The sequence below is a fragment of the Ammospiza caudacuta genome, chromosome 1, assembly GCF_027887145.1.
Source record: "Ammospiza caudacuta isolate bAmmCau1 chromosome 1, bAmmCau1.pri, whole genome shotgun sequence".
In the NCBI taxonomy this organism is placed as follows: Eukaryota; Metazoa; Chordata; class Aves; order Passeriformes; family Passerellidae; genus Ammospiza; species Ammospiza caudacuta.
Window position 1 is genome coordinate 26,234,451 of NC_080593.1, and position 18,721 is coordinate 26,253,171.

General features: G+C 40.6%; 1 protein-coding gene across 1 annotated transcript; it reads right to left on the bottom strand.

Annotated features, from left to right (window-relative positions):
- Nucleotides 1-1,069: 1,069 nt before the first annotated feature.
- Nucleotides 1,070-18,315, bottom strand: ASNS (asparagine synthetase (glutamine-hydrolyzing)). The gene is made up of 12 exons (XM_058807699.1): nt 18,260-18,315; nt 16,302-16,584; nt 12,863-13,100; nt 11,407-11,592; nt 10,996-11,097; nt 8,837-8,964; nt 7,973-8,099; nt 6,539-6,645; nt 6,109-6,209; nt 4,263-4,344; nt 3,849-4,004; nt 1,070-2,543 (listed from the first exon to the last, which is right to left on the bottom strand). Exons 2-12 carry the CDS (start codon nt 16,548-16,550, stop codon nt 2,334-2,336), a joined length of 1,686 nt encoding a protein of 561 aa, XP_058663682.1. The 5' UTR covers nt 16,551-16,584; nt 18,260-18,315; the 3' UTR covers nt 1,070-2,333.
- Nucleotides 18,316-18,721: the final 406 nt, after the last annotated feature.

Below are 18,721 nucleotides of genomic sequence, written 5' to 3' on the forward strand. Positions count from 1 at the left end.
AAAGCAAAACCAAACCCATCCCAAATCAGCAAAAAAAATCCTACTTTTTTTTAGCCACTTTGCAAGAACCCTTGCTATAGATTCTCCCTCAGCCCTCATCAGTCCTGCAAGCCAAGCAAATACTCATGCCTGCTTTCCCCGTGTGGACCACTAACTTCAATTCCTCATCCTCACTTGACACAATACTCAAACCAATACACTCAAGCTGCCAGAACCATGCAGATTAATTTTATCCAAAAGAAACAGAGTGAGAAAGAGACCACCACAGCAGGAAGAAAGCTAGAGTAAAACTAGACAGCATTGCACCCTGGATCTGCAACCTGTTCCCTCCTGTGACAAACTACAAACATGGCTGCAGCTAGCAAATGATCCTGAGTAGCTGCATGTTTTTGTCTTAAATTTTTGTTGTTGTTGTTTTGTCCTTTTTTTGGTCTCAATTTTTATTTTAAAGGGAAAAAAAGAGAGAAAATATAGTATCACAGAAACCAAAAAGGCTGTAGAATTCCAACATAGAAAAGGAACGAACAAGTTTTACACTCACAAGACCTTTGACAAGGCATCAAGCACAGTATTCTTCCTGTGCACATTAGCAAAAAGCTAAAATAAATAAATCATCAGTCTAGAATATTGCCCTGATATACAAGACTCCAATGTACTAGGATTTTTTTAAAAACTAGCTGAATTTCCTTGAATGCTGCATTGTTGCAGCAGAAAGTGCATTTGAGCAGTGATCCCAAAATACGTTGAGCCTGTTTTCACTACAGGCAAATACTGGTTTTTTATCACAGACTTGGAAGTTTACAGTGAGTAGTAAATCTTACCTGTACATATCAGTGCCTAACCACATACTCTACACTCCCCTCTCAACTGCTTCAAAGAAATCCAAAAAGACAAGCACATGGCCCTTAAGTAAAGAAGGCTGCAGGAACATATTACAGACAGTTCACAAGTGCTGTGGTGCCACCAAAAGGTTTCAGTAAAGTTTCTGGGATAGAGACTCAAATGCAGGATTAGGGTGGACCAACAAACAGACAACCAGTCATTTTGTGAAGGTTTTAAATCAGAACAGCTTATATTTAATCTTTTAAATAAAAAATGGCTTTGGTTTCCTAGTCAAGAGGGACAATAAAGAAGACTTGTTTCATAAAGAGCACGATGCTTATCAAGTCAATCTGCAGCACACGCGTATTTCTTGACCACCCTTATACTTAAGTTACCATCACAAAAGTAACCCACATGGCTAAGTAGTCAATAAGAAGTCCTCTTGGGTAAAAATGCAGGTGTTTTTTCAGTAGAGTATCAGAAGTTCTTGTGATTTCTGAAGCAGTTTTTTCCCCATTTTTTCCAAGGAAGCCATCTGATCCCATTGATGTCAGTGATGCTTTCTCCAACTACAACCTATAGTTAACAGGTTTGGTTCACCCACACAGTTGGCCACTTGTGGTTCAGCAGCAATACAGATGACCTTTCTTCATCATATAGATGAAGAATACATTTATAAATGAAATAATTCTCACAATAAATGAAAAATTTCTTAAAATAGTTACTCATGCAGTTTCTATCAGACTGATACACATCACCCAGTAAACACTCTTTTTTTTTCAAGAATAATAAATACATTTATAAAAACTGAAGTCCTTGAGTTAGAAACAAAGACATAACTTGGTTTCCCTTATCCATTCTGCTCTTTGATAACAGTCACAATAACTTTCAACTGATGGTATATTTACAGAACAGCCAATTGGTAGCTTCACACTAACAAATAAGATTGCCATTCATATAATTAACACCCAGCACCATCTCGATAAACTCTAGAAAGCATCTCTGCATAGCTATGAATATCTGAATACTTGTTGAAAACTAGACCAAGGATTTCAGGAGTGTGTAGAAGGATATTCAGAATAGAATAACATAGATACTATCCAAGTCCCAGGAACACAAATCACCAGATAGCTAGAGTCCAACTCCCATTTGCTCAGAGCGTCAGCAGCAGTTTGCATCAGCCTGATTCAAGTCCTCAAAACAGAGCTCACATTAAAATATATTAAATGATTTCAAGGAAAATTAATACAATCAAGGTTACATAAGAAACAGAGCTGTCAAAGTAGTCCCTTGTCCAGAAAGTATTCTCCCATGAATTACAAAGTTTTGGTACACCAGAGTAAGTTTTTCATAGTACACTAACAACAGAAAGCTTTAATTTCCAATAGCATTGTCAAAGTACATGTTAAAGATGATTTAAGCTTTAGGTTTGCATAATTTGTTTGGTTTTCTTAAAGCACAGTGCACACAAAACACTTGCAGCACTTTTATCTGGGGATTATTGGAACAGTCTATTCTTGAGTAGCTGACTTGTAATGTTTCAGTGTGCGTGCAGAAGGATCAGTAGCTTTAACCCATCGTGGCATCCAGTAGTGGGGCAGCCAGCTGCTCCGCCCTGGGTAGTGCTTCTCGAAGATCTGGCGGTAGTAGTAACTTTCTTTTGTTCTAGGAGGATTGAAAGGATATTTCTCTGCTGCCTTCTCCAGTAAAAGGTCATCAACCTACAGACATAAGCAAAACTCAAGTTAAGCTGCAAATATCTTCAACTTTTAAAGATGTACAAGGATTCACCAACCACTAAACATCCACAGTTTTGGGGAAAAGAAGTCTATTCTAGATGCACAGGTTTGACAGGTCAAACAAAAACCTGTGTCACTAGCTCACTTGATCTTTACAAACACATAAATGTATTTCCCTCCAGTGCTGTTGGTATTTCTCTGCAGGAAATGTGAAGCCCGTTTCTCTGGAACACAACCACTTTTGTTAGCAAGGTCACAGACACTTCTTTCCTTCCTTTGCTGTGAAACAAGGGCAAAAACTTAAAGCAGTCATTTTGCCGTGTAAGTGGCTTCCTAGGTTGTTTTTGAAGCTTGGGGAAGAGTTGGCTGTTATAATCAACACCAATAACCATGCTCTTAGCAACAGAAGAGCTGGGATGCAAAGGCAAAGACACCTGCAGTTGCTAAGTTGCCTGAGAAAGGAAGGACAAATAGTTGCACCTGTTGAGGCAATTTCAATAAGCAGTTTTGGCTGCCATCATGCTGTTTAAATTTTCATGTCTGTAAAACAGATTTGCTGCTCCTACAGCAGTACAGGCTCAGAACAGGCAGCAGAACACTGTTGCCTGACCCAACTACTTTCTTGCCTGAGGAACCAAAAAATGGGGAAGAAAGAGTTGGTGGTAGGACAGAAGCTCCCATCCACAGGCTTGACCACATGTATTTCCATTTAACAGGGCTCTGGTGTAAAGAAAGTCTTCTTCCTTTCTCTCCATGATTAAACTACCTCTGCACTCCAGAGTCACTCCTTTGTACAGAGTCAAAATGCTGTAAGTCTTCACTGATTAACAATGCAAGCAGAGGCTTTAAAAAGCAAAAAGGCTTAGCTAGGGATGGCTTTGAAAAATGAATGATGCAAACACGAAAGTACATTATAAGGTCATTATGTTGTTACTGCAGAGTAAGTTCACGCAAGTGCCTTCAGCTGAAGCAGCTGCTTTGCCTGTAACCCAGAAATTGTGTTTGTTGATATACAATCTAATTTGCAATCCAGACACTTAAATGATGTTCATTTCCTTATACAGTCATTCCTGGCAGGGTCTAGCATTTCTAACTAGGACCACAAATGTCTTTAATCAACTCAGACATCGAGAAGAACATTGATTAAGGTTGGTCTTACTCCTGCACAGGTTAACTCAAGTTAACTGCTATATCCTGATTTATTCTCTCAACTAAGCCTGTGAGCTGCCTCCCACTGGCAACCATATCTAATACACCTAAGTGAGAAAGGAAAAAGTGGTATTCTACCTGTTGATCAATGTAGTCCTGAAGAATGGAAAACCAGGATTTCTTTACTGATGCTATACCATCACTGAAAGCTTCTTTGGGTCTCCAGAGAATTTCTTTGGGAAGCAAATTGGAATCCTCAAAGGACAATCTTAAAAGGTATTTTTCAATTCCATTCTGTTTGCAGAACAAAAAACCAATGTAATGAATCTCAGGAACTGCAGTGCAAAGATCTGGATTTAAACACTTATGAAATGGATTTTTCTCAAAAGTTTTGATCATTAAATGGCTCCCAACAATTCAATAAAATATTTAAGAGCATGCTTGACTTTGAGTGGAGGACTTAACCATCGAACTCAGCAATCTGGTCATGCTTAGAACAGGTATCAGTGAATTTGTAAACTTACATTTGGATCCAACCCTAGTTTTATGTACCTTTGGGATTCGCAGTTCTGCTGGCAGAGATAAATAATAAGAAGTAAACCGATGATCCAAAAATGGGACTCTCAGTTCAAGGCTAAGCAAGGGGAATAAATAGAAAAGATACTGAATTAATCCAACAAGTCATCTATTTACAAATTCCACAGCAGCTAAGCTTTCCCTGTCTTTCATATAAGGACAGGTTTTCTGCTTTTACTTGGAAGAAATTTTACTTGTGTATTTACAACTACCTGAATTTAATTCACCAACTTGTGAAGTGAGGTGTATGGTCTACACAGACTAAAGACTATCATGTTTTATAATGTCATATGCCCTGAATTTACGGACTACAGTCCTATAGGATCTGCAAAAACCATTGCAACATGTATGCAAAAGCACATTCTACCCTCTTCCTCTCAGAGAACTAACAAGTTGCTCACTAGGATTTGCATCAGCATTTGTAAACATATCATAGAACCAAGCAAGGACTTCTGCTGCCATTTCTGAAATCCACATTTGTTTGTGTTGTCAAGAGACACCAAAAAGGAGCCCTACAGCATTCACACAAGTTCTCTCCTATACCAGTGGAAGACACACATACAAAGCCTTCCTGCTTTTGTATACCACAGCTTCTAAGGACACAGAAGACAACAAATAAAATAACAGTAACTGCATCCTCAGCAGAAAGAATCCCTCTTGGTGTGTCTGCTCAAGAGACTTTACGCTGTACAGCTTCACAAATGAAAGGAAATGTTATACTGGATCCTAGTAATTTCATTGTCTTTTTAGCTTCTACTCTGATAAAAAGTTTCAGCTACTTCAGGTAATACCCACCTTACAAAAAAAAAAAAAAACAAATTAACCCAATACTGAGTATTCAGTAATCAAATACTGAGGGCTCAGTTTCAACATATAGTAACAAGATTTGCACTGCAAGTCTTTCCTTATAGTTGTTCTTGTTCCTAACTGATAAGGGCAGTTTCATCCTTTCCTCTTTGCTCTTCGTTCTTCTCCCTTTTCTCCATAAATCTGAACTCCTTAAACTCTGTTCTAATTTGTTAATACAAGGGTTCTTTCTTCCTAATAGTGCCATGCAGCAGGTCCAAAGAAAAACAAAAGCAGCCAGCACAGGATATTAAACAGCCTTCAAAGTGTGGTGAAAATTTTCAGCACAAAACAAATTATGAGACAAATGGCAGGTCTCCTGCACTAGTAGAGAAACATAAGAAAATTGTAAAAAGCTGGGCAAGTCATTTTGTAGCAGGATCAATATACAACAAGCGCTTCCCAACAAATAAGTTGTTTGCTTTGCCAAATATACCACTTTTCTGAGAACATTGTTCTCAGTTTAATTAATGTATTTCTTTTAGTAAAATGCTTCTGTTTAGTATAACAATACTATTTTCTATAGCACTCAATTTGGAGGTTCTTCAAGGTATCAGTTACACAGGTTGTATCCTAATGTCTCTATTACAGACAGCTACCTAATTCACATATCTTTTTCAGTATGTTGTTTTAGTTCTGACAATCATGAGATTCAAGATTTCTGTGTCTAAAGCTCCAAAGACCCCAAAGTCAAATACAAGTTTGCCTTGCCTCCTTAACTCTGAATATTTGTACTTCTAACTCACTGCTTCTGTAAAGACCAGTACAGTCCTACACAAAAAGATATTTCAGTTGGCAACACAGTGAGCCCTATAGTCACACATCAGATTAAATTTGGCAGTGTGCTTTACTGTTGCTCAAATTCCTTAAGCCTACAACTTCATGTTAGCACACATATCCTCAGCAGTCTTTTCCTGCCTTATCTTCTTTTACTTTTAAATTATGAGTGCTCAGCATCCAAGGGAATACATTTTACCCATGTGCTGCAGTAGTTCTGTCTGCACGAAGGACATCAAACAGGTAGAGCTCCTTCAGAAGCCTCTCACTCTCTTCTGCACCTTCCTCAGGAGATGGTGCCTGAAAACAAACACAGCATGGAGCACACAGGTGGAACACAGCTGCACTGAGGCAACCATTGCTGGCTGTCCTGCGTTTGAATTGCAGTGATCACCAAACCAGTAAAAACTACATACAAAAAATAACAGTCTCAGGAACTACTGAAGATTAAGACAGCTATTTTTAGGTGATTAAATTCTTTGGATTTTATGCCACCCCAGAAGAAAAACTCTACAAATCTACAGTTACGATAAGTCTCAAACATCACACCTTGAGGTATCACAGATGTTCTGCTGAAAGGCAGAACAAGCAGCTAACTCAAGGGCATTCTGTATAGTGAATATATTTACCTTATGGAAATATATATATCCTTGTGTCAGCTCATCTGATCCTTCTCCTGAAAAAATGACCACACTGTCTGTTTTCTTCCGAATATATTTGGAGACAAGATACATACCTTCAAAAAAAAAAAAGTATAAAGTTATTAAAGTACATCTACATACATGGTGCTATATGCAGCTAGTAGTTTAAAATTTAGCATTTTAGAAATTTGTCTCCTAAACTACTTCCTTCTGTAGCAAAAAAAGATGTAAAGTAGCATCTCATTGTTACTCAAGCCACCAACAGCCACACCAAGTTGGTGCTGCAAATACATCTAAACTGTGTATTTACACTTGGCCCTCAAAATATCAGAAAGATGTGTCTACTTGTGATCCTGGGAACACCAGAGGATTCCCATGGGAACATAGAGAGGAGATGTTCTAGCTCCATTTGAAATTAAGTGCATTATTAATTCCAGCACAGTGCTGAAGAAACCCTCTAGCCTTGGGGAAAAGCAAAAGTTGCTGTTTAACTCTCCACCACTCTGAGTAGAACTGGATGAAGCCCTTTTTTCAACTTCTTTTGTAAGGAATTTTTTATAAAACAGAATTATGCCTTCCACTCAACGTATCCTTCTGAATGGGACACTTTTATAATGAAAGTATTACAAATCTAAAGAAAAGGATCTAGTTAATTATTATATTAAGCAGCAAATCTCAAAGAAAAAATGACAGAAAAAAAAGTTTTAGTAAAATGCTTAAATTTTTAAAGAAATGCATTCAGTATTTCACAATGCTAAATCCCATCTTCTTGGAGGAAATTCCACCCAGAGAGTTCAGTTTCAAAAACTGTGCTGCCTATTTGGCTTCAAAACTCTTCTATGATGACACAAGATTAACTGGGTAAAATGCTGTAGCTTGCATTACACAAAAGGTCCCACTGGATTAAGGGTTCTCGTCTCTTATCAGGCTAGCAGTGCTCTTTTAGAAGCTGCTGATGACTCTCTTCACTTCTCTGAATCAAGCATACATTATAGGAACCTGTGTTACCAAAGGGCAATAATAAATACCTCACATTAGTATCAAAATTATGCAAAGAAAGGGTAACTGTGATTTGCTGTCAGTACCTCAAAAAAACTATCAATTTCTCCCTTCCTTCAAGGTACATACTTACTAGAGCAGAAAACTTAGGCCTGCAGATCAAACATTTCTTCTTCATGTAACTATTGCTTTTCATCTCAAAGCTTCAAACACAGTCCTTGACAGTTGCTTTGTGAGTCAGGGATTTGTAAATAACTGCTTTTGCCTCAGTGTGGCAACACAGATAACTCTGGGTACCAGAATTTTGGAGTCCTAATCCCCAGATTCTGTGCCAGCTAAGGGATCTAATAGATGACCATGTAAGTTTGCACAAGATTTTATTTGGGTGATATAAACCAAAGATTGCCATTAAAAATATCTTACCAATAGAAGCTCTTATTGTTGTAATATCATAGGTTTCCAAGGAGAAGATAACCTCCTCTATTGCCTGAATCCCCTCTTCAGTATTAAGTATTACTTCATGATGTTCACTGCCTATATGTGCTGCAACCTGTTTGCAAAAGGTCAAAATAATGTATCACTTTTCAACTAAAACATTTTATAAACGTACATAGTGTTTAAAGCAAACACATTCAGTGAAAGCGCCAGCTCTCTTCTACAATGAAAATTATGACATTAGGCCAAGAAAAGACATTACTTTGCAGACCTCTGACTTGCAGTGGTACGTTCACCAGAGGGAACATAGTCTTCTTAATTACAGTGTTCAATCATGATTGCAACAGAGCATCCAGCTGCTTGCCTAAAATGTTTACAGAATCTGTAGAAGCTCTAAATATTCCAGATATCTGCCCAGCATCACAAAAGTGAGAAAAGCCTGCAGAGTAACCCAGATGCCAAACGGTTTGTACAAAACTGTAATAATTAACTTACAATATTTAATGTATATATAAATGCCTTAGCACATGAAGCATAACAGGGAGACCTACCCTGAAACCCAGAGGCAGAACTGAGACAAGTCCAAAGTACTATCCTTTTGACAACAATGCAAAGGGACTCTGTCATGAAAGTTTTTCAAATGCAAGAGAAAACAGGTAAGGTTCCATGTCCCTTTTGTAAGATTTAGCAGCAAGCATTTTACTAAATGATTTACTGCAAACTGATTTACATCATAGCAATAAATGAATATTCAGTGTTATTATTAATGCCACACAATAAAGGTAGCACCATTAATATACACTGTTTAGTATTCAGTAGCTCAGAACAAACTGAAAGCAATGTTTAAGATACCTTTCTGGCAGCAAGTAAGTCAGGACTGTTTTCCATTCCAATTGCAAAGGTTTGTAATGGATAATTGATGTTGATTTCTTTCATCAGTTTCAGAAGAACAGCTGCAACCAAGCTGGAATCTAAGCCCCCTGACAACAAAACAAATCATCTGATTAGGTGTTTTTGTTATCATTATGTTTTGCTTCCCCTTAAGGAATCCAGATCCTGGAATCCTATGAGTGGGCTTCATTTTTAAGCTGTGTGAGTACAAGGTACTTCTCATACAAGTGCACATTTACCTCTATTAATAAAAGAATCAGGCAATTTTAGTGGCACATTGTCAGTAACAGTTATCAGTACTTTTGGTGTCAGAAACATCAGTGGAACTCCTTATTAAAGATAAACACAAAGTATACTGAACACATTGTACTACTAGAGAATATGCCCCTTCTCAGCTCTACTAAAATGGGATTTATAGTTTCTGTTTTAAAACCACTCCCTATCATCCTTTTACCTATACATTTGACAGTCAACTGAAAGGACTATAGAAGTTTTTTGTTTGTTGTAAGCAAAATAATAGAATGCTTAGTGTAAGGGCTCCACTCCTCTTCATTCTTTTTTTTCCTCCTCTTCTTTCTAGAGGGGAGTGGAAGGATTTGAACAGTTTGGATAACAAGCGGAAAATAAAACCAAGACATGCATAAGCTGCCTAAATGTACTCTAAGGATCCACTTTCAAATTATCATGAACTATTTCTGCTAATCCTTGTCTAGTTCTGCTTGCTGCTCTCCTACAGAGTACTGAGCAAAACACAGTACCTGTTTGCCCACATCTGCCTGCAGTTCTGACAAGCATGAGGCAAAACCCTTTTCTCTTTGTTTCCTATAGTTTGCATGTGTTTTTTCAGTTAAGTACATTAGCATAAATTCCTACCCTGATCCCATTTGTGGACATGCTATCTAAAAAAAAATTTCCTCTCGAAATTACATACAAATTCTGAGAAAAGGAGAGCACAGAAAACAGAGTGCTCAGGATGTGGAAATTAGGAAAATAAAAACCCAGGTTTCCACTGTGACACTGAAGGATTCCCTCTGTGATTAGAAACAAAAGCGATTCTCTGTGATGTTCCAAGCATACACAAAACTGTGAAGCACTGAGATACTCTGGTATTATTTATATCAGCACAGGCACAAAGTTTTGCTTCCTGCATGTGCATCTGAGGAGCTGCTGACTGCCTTCTAATTTGATATTTGAAATTCGGGTTTGAACAAGCTTTTTTACTGAAACTGAGATCTTCCAATTCTATGTATTTTCCAGTTTAATTTACCTTCTTCCTACTTTTTACAATTGCATAGTAAAGAAATGGTCCAGCAGTATCTCCTGGTCAGTTCTCTCTCATTCAGATGCACATTTAATAGGATTCATGATAAATGAGTATAATTACTGTTTTAATTAAAGTGAATGCATGAAAAGCATTCCAGAACTGTAACCACAAGTACCAAGTGCCATACAAACACCGGAAATAAAAAGTGTCAGACCCATGGTTACAGAGCCTTATCTCTATAGAGTACCCCTGTAACACTGAACCATCAGATCACAATAGTGATCAGCTATGTGAGTGAACAACTTCCTGTACCACAAACTGTTACCTTATCTGCAAAAGAGTGTAGCAAATAATTTTGGTCCAGATGGTCTCCTGTAATATGGTAAATTAAGGAAGTTTAGGATGGATACTAAAGTACAGTTCGCAGGTAATAATTATCCTGCTTCTGAAACATGCCAAGGCTTTATTCTAGGTTCAATCTCCACAAAGTGAATGTAATAATTAAATTTTCTTTTTAGACCAACCTAATCATAAATCTCATGTATTTAATAATATTGAGTGATTTTCAACAGGAATACTGTATTTATTTTTCTTATTTAAAAATGCTCAGTGTCTCAATAAGCCAAGATCCCAGCCCAGAGTAAACTTTAAAAACATAAGATTTTCAAGATACTTGTAAACTGGAAAACTTTTTTCCAAACTAAGAAGTTCTCTGTTGCCTATTCTAAAAAGCAAATGAAGATTCAGATCACTCCAGGTACATTGCAGCAGAACAGCCAATATAATTTCCTTTAACTACTAGAGGATGGGCAAAAGAGAGAGAAGGTACAGAATCACTGTGGTTCTTGCTCCTTACCTGACAGAAGACAACCAATCCTTCTGTGAGCCATCAAACGTTTTCTAACAGCATTTTCAAAGAGAATACGGATGTTGCTTTTCACTGTGTCAATGTCAAAACCTGCTCAGAAAAAAGAAAAGGGTAAAAAATCTCCAAAAAGTGTTACTTAGACTTTGCTGGATGATGCTAATTGGAAAACAAAGATATATGTCTGAATCTCCTTTGATAACAAGGACACTCAAGTCCATCTTTGTATATGACTGCCTAAAAAACCAATTCTAATGTCCCTACATTTTAAAGGTTATTACAGGTTGCTTTTTTTTTCTTAAATGGTACTTTTTAAAACCAATCAATACAAATTTTATATTCAAAGATTACGGTTTTTTCACTTTTAAATCAGAGTAAGTAGCAAAATCTTTGCTGTACTACCTGAAGGCAGAGCTTCCACTGTATCACATGCAACATGGAGTGGTTCATCTTTACAGCTATGAAATTTTACTAATTCCACTGATGCAACCTTGCCAGAGGGCTTTAAGTCCAACACTTCATAATGACCCGGAAGAAATGGCTCCACTTTAGAACATAAGGATGTTGAATGCTTTAAGTTGATAAGTCCTACACATAAAATGGGAAAAAAGAAAAATGTCAGAGTTCTTGACTTAAAATGGTTAAGCTATCCCTCACTCAACAGCCACTCTACTAAAACTATATACAAATATTTTCTCTGGATCCTAAATCTGGTATTAAAAAAAATATCCTACTGAGTCATCATCAGTCCTGGCCAGAGCATGATTCTGCTTCTGGCAGGATGTACACATAGATCAGAGCCATCTCAAGCTGAGGCAGATAGCAGAGAAAACAAACCAGCAAGTTTTACTAATTGGCAAGTAGCAATTTATCCCTGTGAGGACTAGGAAAAGCACATTTCTAACTGACTACATTATGGCCAGGTCAAAGTATAATATGTTTAGGAGAATTTGAATGACAATTATTAACTTATTTTGTGTTTAAAATTAAGTATAGTCAAGCTAACAAGGGGTCTGCAATAAAATAACATCACTGCAGTAATTGCTTAATTGACATATATTTAGTGATTTCAAAACTCATTGGTTCTAGACTGATTTACTCCACTGCCAAGGTGTAACACTTACAGCCAAACCTCATTTCCATTCCCCCTGTGAAAGAGGATGTTTTGAGGGCATCCTCAAAAGGGACACCGAGTTTCTGTTAGAGAGAGACTGGTAATTTACTGTGATTGTTATAGGACACAGTCTCCAAAACATTCACTTCCCTCCTCTCTTCACAAGCAACAGAAATGGTGCAGCCCCTAGTATTACTACACAGTACTATTAGAAGAGTCAACCTACATTGGAGCCTGATAATAAAACAGATATACAATATATGGGACAGAAATAATAATGAAAGTCAATTTTAGCCAAAGTGCATTTTAGGCAATTTCAGTAGGGTTTCAAAATTCCTGGCTTTTACAGATTAGCAGTTCTTGTGGTATAATTACCTAGCTCACTTCATAACACCAAGACCAAAGTCTAATATTGTTTATTGTAGCATAAGTCTAGTCTAAGTCAATAGACAATATTTAACTGTGGCCTAACATAAAACATCTTGAGTTCAATACTGCTAAGACTCCAGAATACAAAAATTCTACTTAAATAAGCAAGTTATTTTAGAGATATTAAGGACAATTAAACATCTAGGATATTTTCATTTTAATGATGTGGAGTTCTTACATTACTAAACATAGCTGATATATTACTGAGCTTACTGTTCATTTTCTCTTCACACTAAGAAGAAAAGCCCAACAAAGAAGTTTATCTCTAACAGAAATACATAAGATTATTTAGGCACTAAACACAACTGGCTTTACCTTTTGCCTCAGAACAGACACCCAAAAATCCATCATCAGTCAGCACCTTAAACAGTGGTCTGACTCCATAGGTATCTCTTGCCAGAAACACTTTTCTGTTTGCAGTGTCCAGAAGGATGAAAGCAAATACACCATCCAGCATGGATGCTGTTTGTTCTATGCCTCCTCTGTTGTATAGATGAAGGATGACCTCACCATCCACTAATGTTTGATAGTCAAATCCAAACTGCTTCTGCAGCTAAAAAAAAAAAAATATAAAGAAAAACATAAATAAACATTTGCAAACATTGGCAGCTTAGTAACTGTTCCATAACAATAATCTTCCAAGTAAAATCACAGTTTAAAAGTTATATAAATATTTCTGCCAAAGAAGGAAATTATACTTTCGTGTTCAAAGTTGTACTGGGTATGCATGGCCTGGCTTTGGTAGTGGAAGGACAACAAGGGTGGCTGCTGTGAGACACTGCCAGGAGATCTCCCCATGTCTGGCAGAGCCAAAGTCAGGCAGCTCCAGGACGGACCTGTCGCTGGCCAAGGCCGAGTCAACCAGGAAAGACAGTAATGCCTCTGTGGTAACACATTCAAGAAAAAAGAAAAGTTGTTGTGCAGACGTCATTGCAGCCAGAGACGAGGGATGTGAGACTGTAAGGAGAGGAACAGCCCTGCAGACACCAAGGTCTGTGGAGAAGGAGGGGCAGGAGGTGCCAGAGCTGGATTCTCCTGCAGTCCATGGTGCAGCCCATGGTGAAGCAGCCGTGTTCCACAGCGGATCATGGGGATGCAGAGATCCACCCACAGCCCATGGAGGAGCTCCATGCTGGAGCAGGTGGATGCCTGAGAGGAGGCTGTGAACCCATGGGAGACCCATGCTGGAGCAGCTCCTGGCAGGGACCTGCAGATCTGTGCAGAGAGGAGCCCATGCTGGAGCAGGACTCCTGGGAGGACTTGTGACCCTGTGAGGGACCCATCCTGGAGCACCCTGTGGCAAAGGGACCCACACTGGAGCAGTCTGTGGAGAACTGTTCCTGTGGGACAGACTCATGCTGCAGTTTGTGGAGGACTGTCTTCCATGGGAGGGACCCCACACTGGAGCAGAGGAAGAAATCTCCTTCAGCAGTGGCAGAAACATCATGTGATAAACTGACCATAACCCCCATTTCCTGTTTCCCTGCTGGGGAGGAGATGATAGAGCTTGGGAAGGAGGAAGTGGTAGAGGGAAGGTTTCTTTTTTCAAGGCTTATTTTACTTCTCATTATCCTGCTCTGATTTTGTTGTAATAAATTTAATCTAATTTCTATAAGTTCAGTCTGTTTTACCCATGACTGTATTTGGTGGGTGTTCTCCCACAGCCCTTAGCTCATGAAACTTTAGTTGTGTTTTCTCTTTCCTGTCCACTTTTTGGAGGGGAGCTTTGGTGGGTGCCTGGCATCCAGCCAGGGGCGACTCACAACAAAAATTTTACCCAGGATCATCTCTTAGGCAATGAGACTGACAATGCAGTCTGAAGCAATTCACATTAAGGCAAGTTTTCAGGGATACACTTCTGAGATGTCAAACTGCAAACCCATGACCCTGGTCTTCAGAAGCACTAGCCAGCCATTGTGTAAAAAAAACACTGAACAACTCAAAACACATAGACATGTGCAACATCTCTGCACAGTAAAGTACTTTGGAAACAAACTTTGGTTTACTTTTGCAGTCACTGCAATTCCTCAGCTTTTTTTATGCAGAGAATTTCCTCTGCCTCATCTTCCTCCATTCTTTAAACTATTCCTTTCACTCTGCCTGTGCATATAAAACAGGAGAGGAAGAAATTAGCTGTCAGACTTAAGTCAGATCAAATATTCTTCATGTTCTTCAGGTGCTACCCTTAATAGTCCTTTCAATAAATACAAAACAGAGGGAGAGAAAGGGCTTCACTAAAACTCTGACAAGCCAAAAAAACCCACAAAAACCCACAAAACCAATGCTTTAACGTTTTAAAGTTCCTTGGTTTTAAATGTTACTTATGGGTAACAGTTGGTCATCTTTGATCAGACTGAGTCAATGTTAAAATAAGTAAGTCATTGCCCTGAGGAAGGCACCTGTTTCACCAGCGATCCTTTCTTAGGTAGGTTTCAGCCACAAGCTTGAAAGAAAAATCTCATTATAAAAAAAGAGGGTACATAATGTAATGACAACAACCAAACTAATTCCTGTAGATGGTAATGCAAGTGTTGCACAATTAGGGTCCCCTCAGGACTGTGGGTAGCATGACAGAGTAATTCTTACTGTTCTGAAAGGCAGAAAAGCCACAGTGCAAAACACTGCAAGTAATACAGACTGTTGGTACAGCAGATTTCACATGTACTGCAGGACAAAGTCTCATCCTTCAAACAGCCAGATACTTGAAGACTGGGAAAAAAATGAAATCTCCTGGCTATTCAGTCAAATTCCCAATGACATTACTGATGTCACTGATGCGACTGACAGCAGCCTGACCTGACTTAAAAAATGTGACATCAGAAATGCTATAAAATTAGCATTAGAAGTACTACAATATCTCTGATTATTCAAACGTTTCTGATGCTACCACACTTAGTATGGGACACATTTTACACATTGATTCAGCATGATTCAGAATGGGACACAGTTTTAAGCTGCTTTTTACATCTAATTCAGATATCTGAATTATCTTGCCAATAACAGGCAGCATGGACATCTCAGCACAGGGACTGAGGAACACTGACAGTGTTTAGCAGCAGCATCACATCCATCAGAGACATTCAGCACCTTTAGGAACTATGTAAGAGTTTGTGCACTTGTTTTGTGCCTAAGAGACTTAGGTGGCTCTCAAAAACCCCACAACAAACCTGACTTCTGCTGCAGACACCTAAGGACTTCTGTGGCATACTGGAAACACCTCTCCAAGGCTTATTGCTTTTATATAAATATGTAAGCATGCATACTATGCATCATTTTATCTTAAGTGACATATCCCATCTAAACTGAGAGGCAATAATAAAAATGCAACACCCAACAACTTGGGAGAATGACTACCCAAAACAATTGAAGATCAGGACAGACTAAAAGCATTTGTATTATGAAGAGGGAAGAAGGGGAGAAAGAGGCTTGAAATTCTGCTCCCCAAAAGATAATGAAGAATGTGTCTTAACTTTCTACTGAACAAAGCTGAAGACGTAAGTATTTATTGTTAATTAAAAATTGATTTTTTTCAGTATTAAAGATTATGTATGTTGCTAAACAAACTACCTGCTTCACAGCTCATTGAGATAATTTATTTCCTTTTAAATACTAGCTCTTTGCTAACTTTCCCATTTCTTTTCTGATATTCTAGTCCAACACATTTTAAAGATGTTTGAATATCCACTAGTCTTGAAATAAAAAAAAAAAGAAATAAAATTTTTAAAAATTGCCTTACCATATATACAACACTTACCTGTTTGAAATTGTAGATTTCTCCATTGTAACACAGCCACAGGTATGGGAATTTCTTCACCCGGATAGGCTGCATCCCATATAACTGATCCACAACCGCCAGCCGGTGGAAGCCAAAGCAGCAGTTGGTGAAACCATTGACGTTCTCGAAACGAAACGCATCAGGACCTCTGTGTGCAATCTTCATGGCACTGAGACACTGCACAGAAAGGCACTCATCGCTGCCAAACAGGGCCCAGATCCCACACATGGTGAGGCTCCTGTTCCACCTGCACGTGGAGAACCTGTTCAACAGAGACACAAACACTGAAAGCAGGAGCTGACACTCTGTCCTGGGTCTTGCTGAGAGAGAGTTCATTTTGCCCTCAGAATGTTTGGTGCTGTGTTTTGTGCTGGTATCACAGCAGTTTCGGCTACTGCTCACCACGGCTTACACAGCACCAATGCAAACCAACATTTCCCCCTCACCAGAAGACTGGGAAAAGGCAAGATCTTGGAAGGCAACGTAGCCAGGACAGCTGACCTAAACTATCCAAAGGGATATTCCATATCTGATGTCCACCCAGATAAAAGATTTAAGAGAAAGGAGCACAAAGGCAGAGCAACTACTTTGTGTGCTGAAGCCCAGGAAGAGGCTGGGCACTGCATGCTGATGGGAATGACAGAATAAAATCTTTGTTTTTTCCTTTTGCTAGTACATGATCTTCACTTTTCCTTAAAAGTAAACCCATAAGGTTTTTTATTTTTCATCATATTTTCCTGCCTCTCATTCCATCCTGCTGAAGAGGGGAGTGATAAGAGTGCCTTGGTGAGCACCTGACAACCAGCCAAGGTCAACCCACCACACATCTAAAAACCACAGATAACAGATGTAGGCTATCACTCACTTAACTGCTGAGAGGCCTGATAAAAAGAACAGCAGACTTAACCAACATGAAGTAAAACCTGCTCAAAGTACAATAAGCAAATTTTAGCCAGCAAGGAATTAGGTTTAAGTTTTACCTTTAGATACAGCAAAACTGTCTATGATTTTTTTTTTTATTTATAGAGCACAAATAGAACAAATCATTACTGGTCCATAGAGTATGAAATTTTGAAATAACAACATCTGAGCAAAAACATTAAACATCCTTTCAGTTTGTCGCCTTTACATTCAAGGGGGGTTTACAACAAAAAAAGAGACTCTTTAGCAAGACCTGTAGTGACAGGACAAGGGGAAACTGTTTCGAAGGAGAACAGGTTTAGACTGGAGTTCCCCATCGGCAGCGCGGCAGGCCCAGACGGCAGAGGTGCGGCGGGAGCGGGGCTGCTGCGGGAGCGGGGCTGCCGCAAGCCCGAGCTCCCCTGGCCCGCCGCAGCCCCGGTGTCCCCACACACAGACACGCGGGGCCTTGCAGCTCCTCGAGCCCGAACTCCAACAGAGCACGTGTGCCCCAGCCGGGGCCCTCCCGATCAAGTGATGTCGCTGGAGGCATCAGCCCAACGCGGCCTGAGGGCTGCGGCTCAGAGAGCCACACACCGCCCACAGTTTCGGGGATCCCACAGGGGATGCAAAAGCGTGCCAAGGGGAGCACAGGCACAGCAACAACACTGCTCGCCCTCCACATCTGCCCCATCTGGACATGCGATGGCGCTGCGGACCTCAGCCTCAGCACATGGAGCTGTGTTTTCCCACCATCTGGAGCGTCCTCCTGATAACCCGCGGTCTCTGGGCGACCGCGGGCACCCGGGGCAGGCTCCTCCCGCGCGCACCCGCTCCCCGCGGGCCCTTCCACACGGCCGCCCCTTCCTCCGGCGGCTGCCGCGCATCCCCCCGGGCCCGCCGCTCCCTCGCCAGCCGGCGGCGAGAGGCCGAGTACCGCGGCAGGAGGCCGAGTACCGCGGCAGCTCCCCGGCCGGCAGCCCCTCCGGCCGGCCCTGCCCGCCGCAGCCCCGGCCGCTCCCGCCCCGCTGCCTTACCCGCTGCTGGCCGCCGGCGCACGCAGAGCCGCCGTCCGCGCCGCGCCGGGGGACGGAGGAGGCGGCCCCGGCCGCGGCTCCGCCCCGCCGGCGGCTGCTGTTGAAACACGCCGCGGAGTTTCATCATGCGCCTCCCCATGCCCTGCCCTGCCCTGCCTTGCCCGCCGGCGGGGGCACGGCCTGGGCCCGCAGCCGTGCTCGTATCTCCGTGTGCAGCCGGCCCGGGCTGCCCCGCGGCGGGGCAGGAATGCCCAGGCCGAACACCGGCACCTGCCCCGGGCCGCGGTGGGGAAAGCGAGTCCGGCAGGCACCGCTGGGCGCTCCGGGTGTCGTGGGCTCAGGGGGACATGTGTAGCTCTCAGAAATCCTGTCCCTGCGGGTGTGCTCCGAGCCTTGCCTTGCGTGTGTGTAGGGAAAAGAGCTAAGGCATTGCCCTAAAGCTGCTTTATTTGGTCTGGGAGA

Bases quoted from the DNA above. Each gene is read 5' to 3' on its own strand.
- ASNS (XM_058807699.1), bottom strand. From the start codon at position 16,550: ATGTGTGGGATCTGGGCCCTGTTTGGCAGCGATGAGTGCCTTTCTGTG. The intron at 13,101-16,301 runs GTAAGTGTTGTA...TTTTTTTTTTAG, and splicing joins AAATCTACAATTTCAAACAG to CTGCAGAAGCAGTTTGGATT. The intron at 11,593-12,862 runs GTAAAGCCAGTT...TTTTATGTGTAG, and splicing joins TGTCTGTTCTGAGGCAAAAG to GACTTATCAACTTAAAGCAT.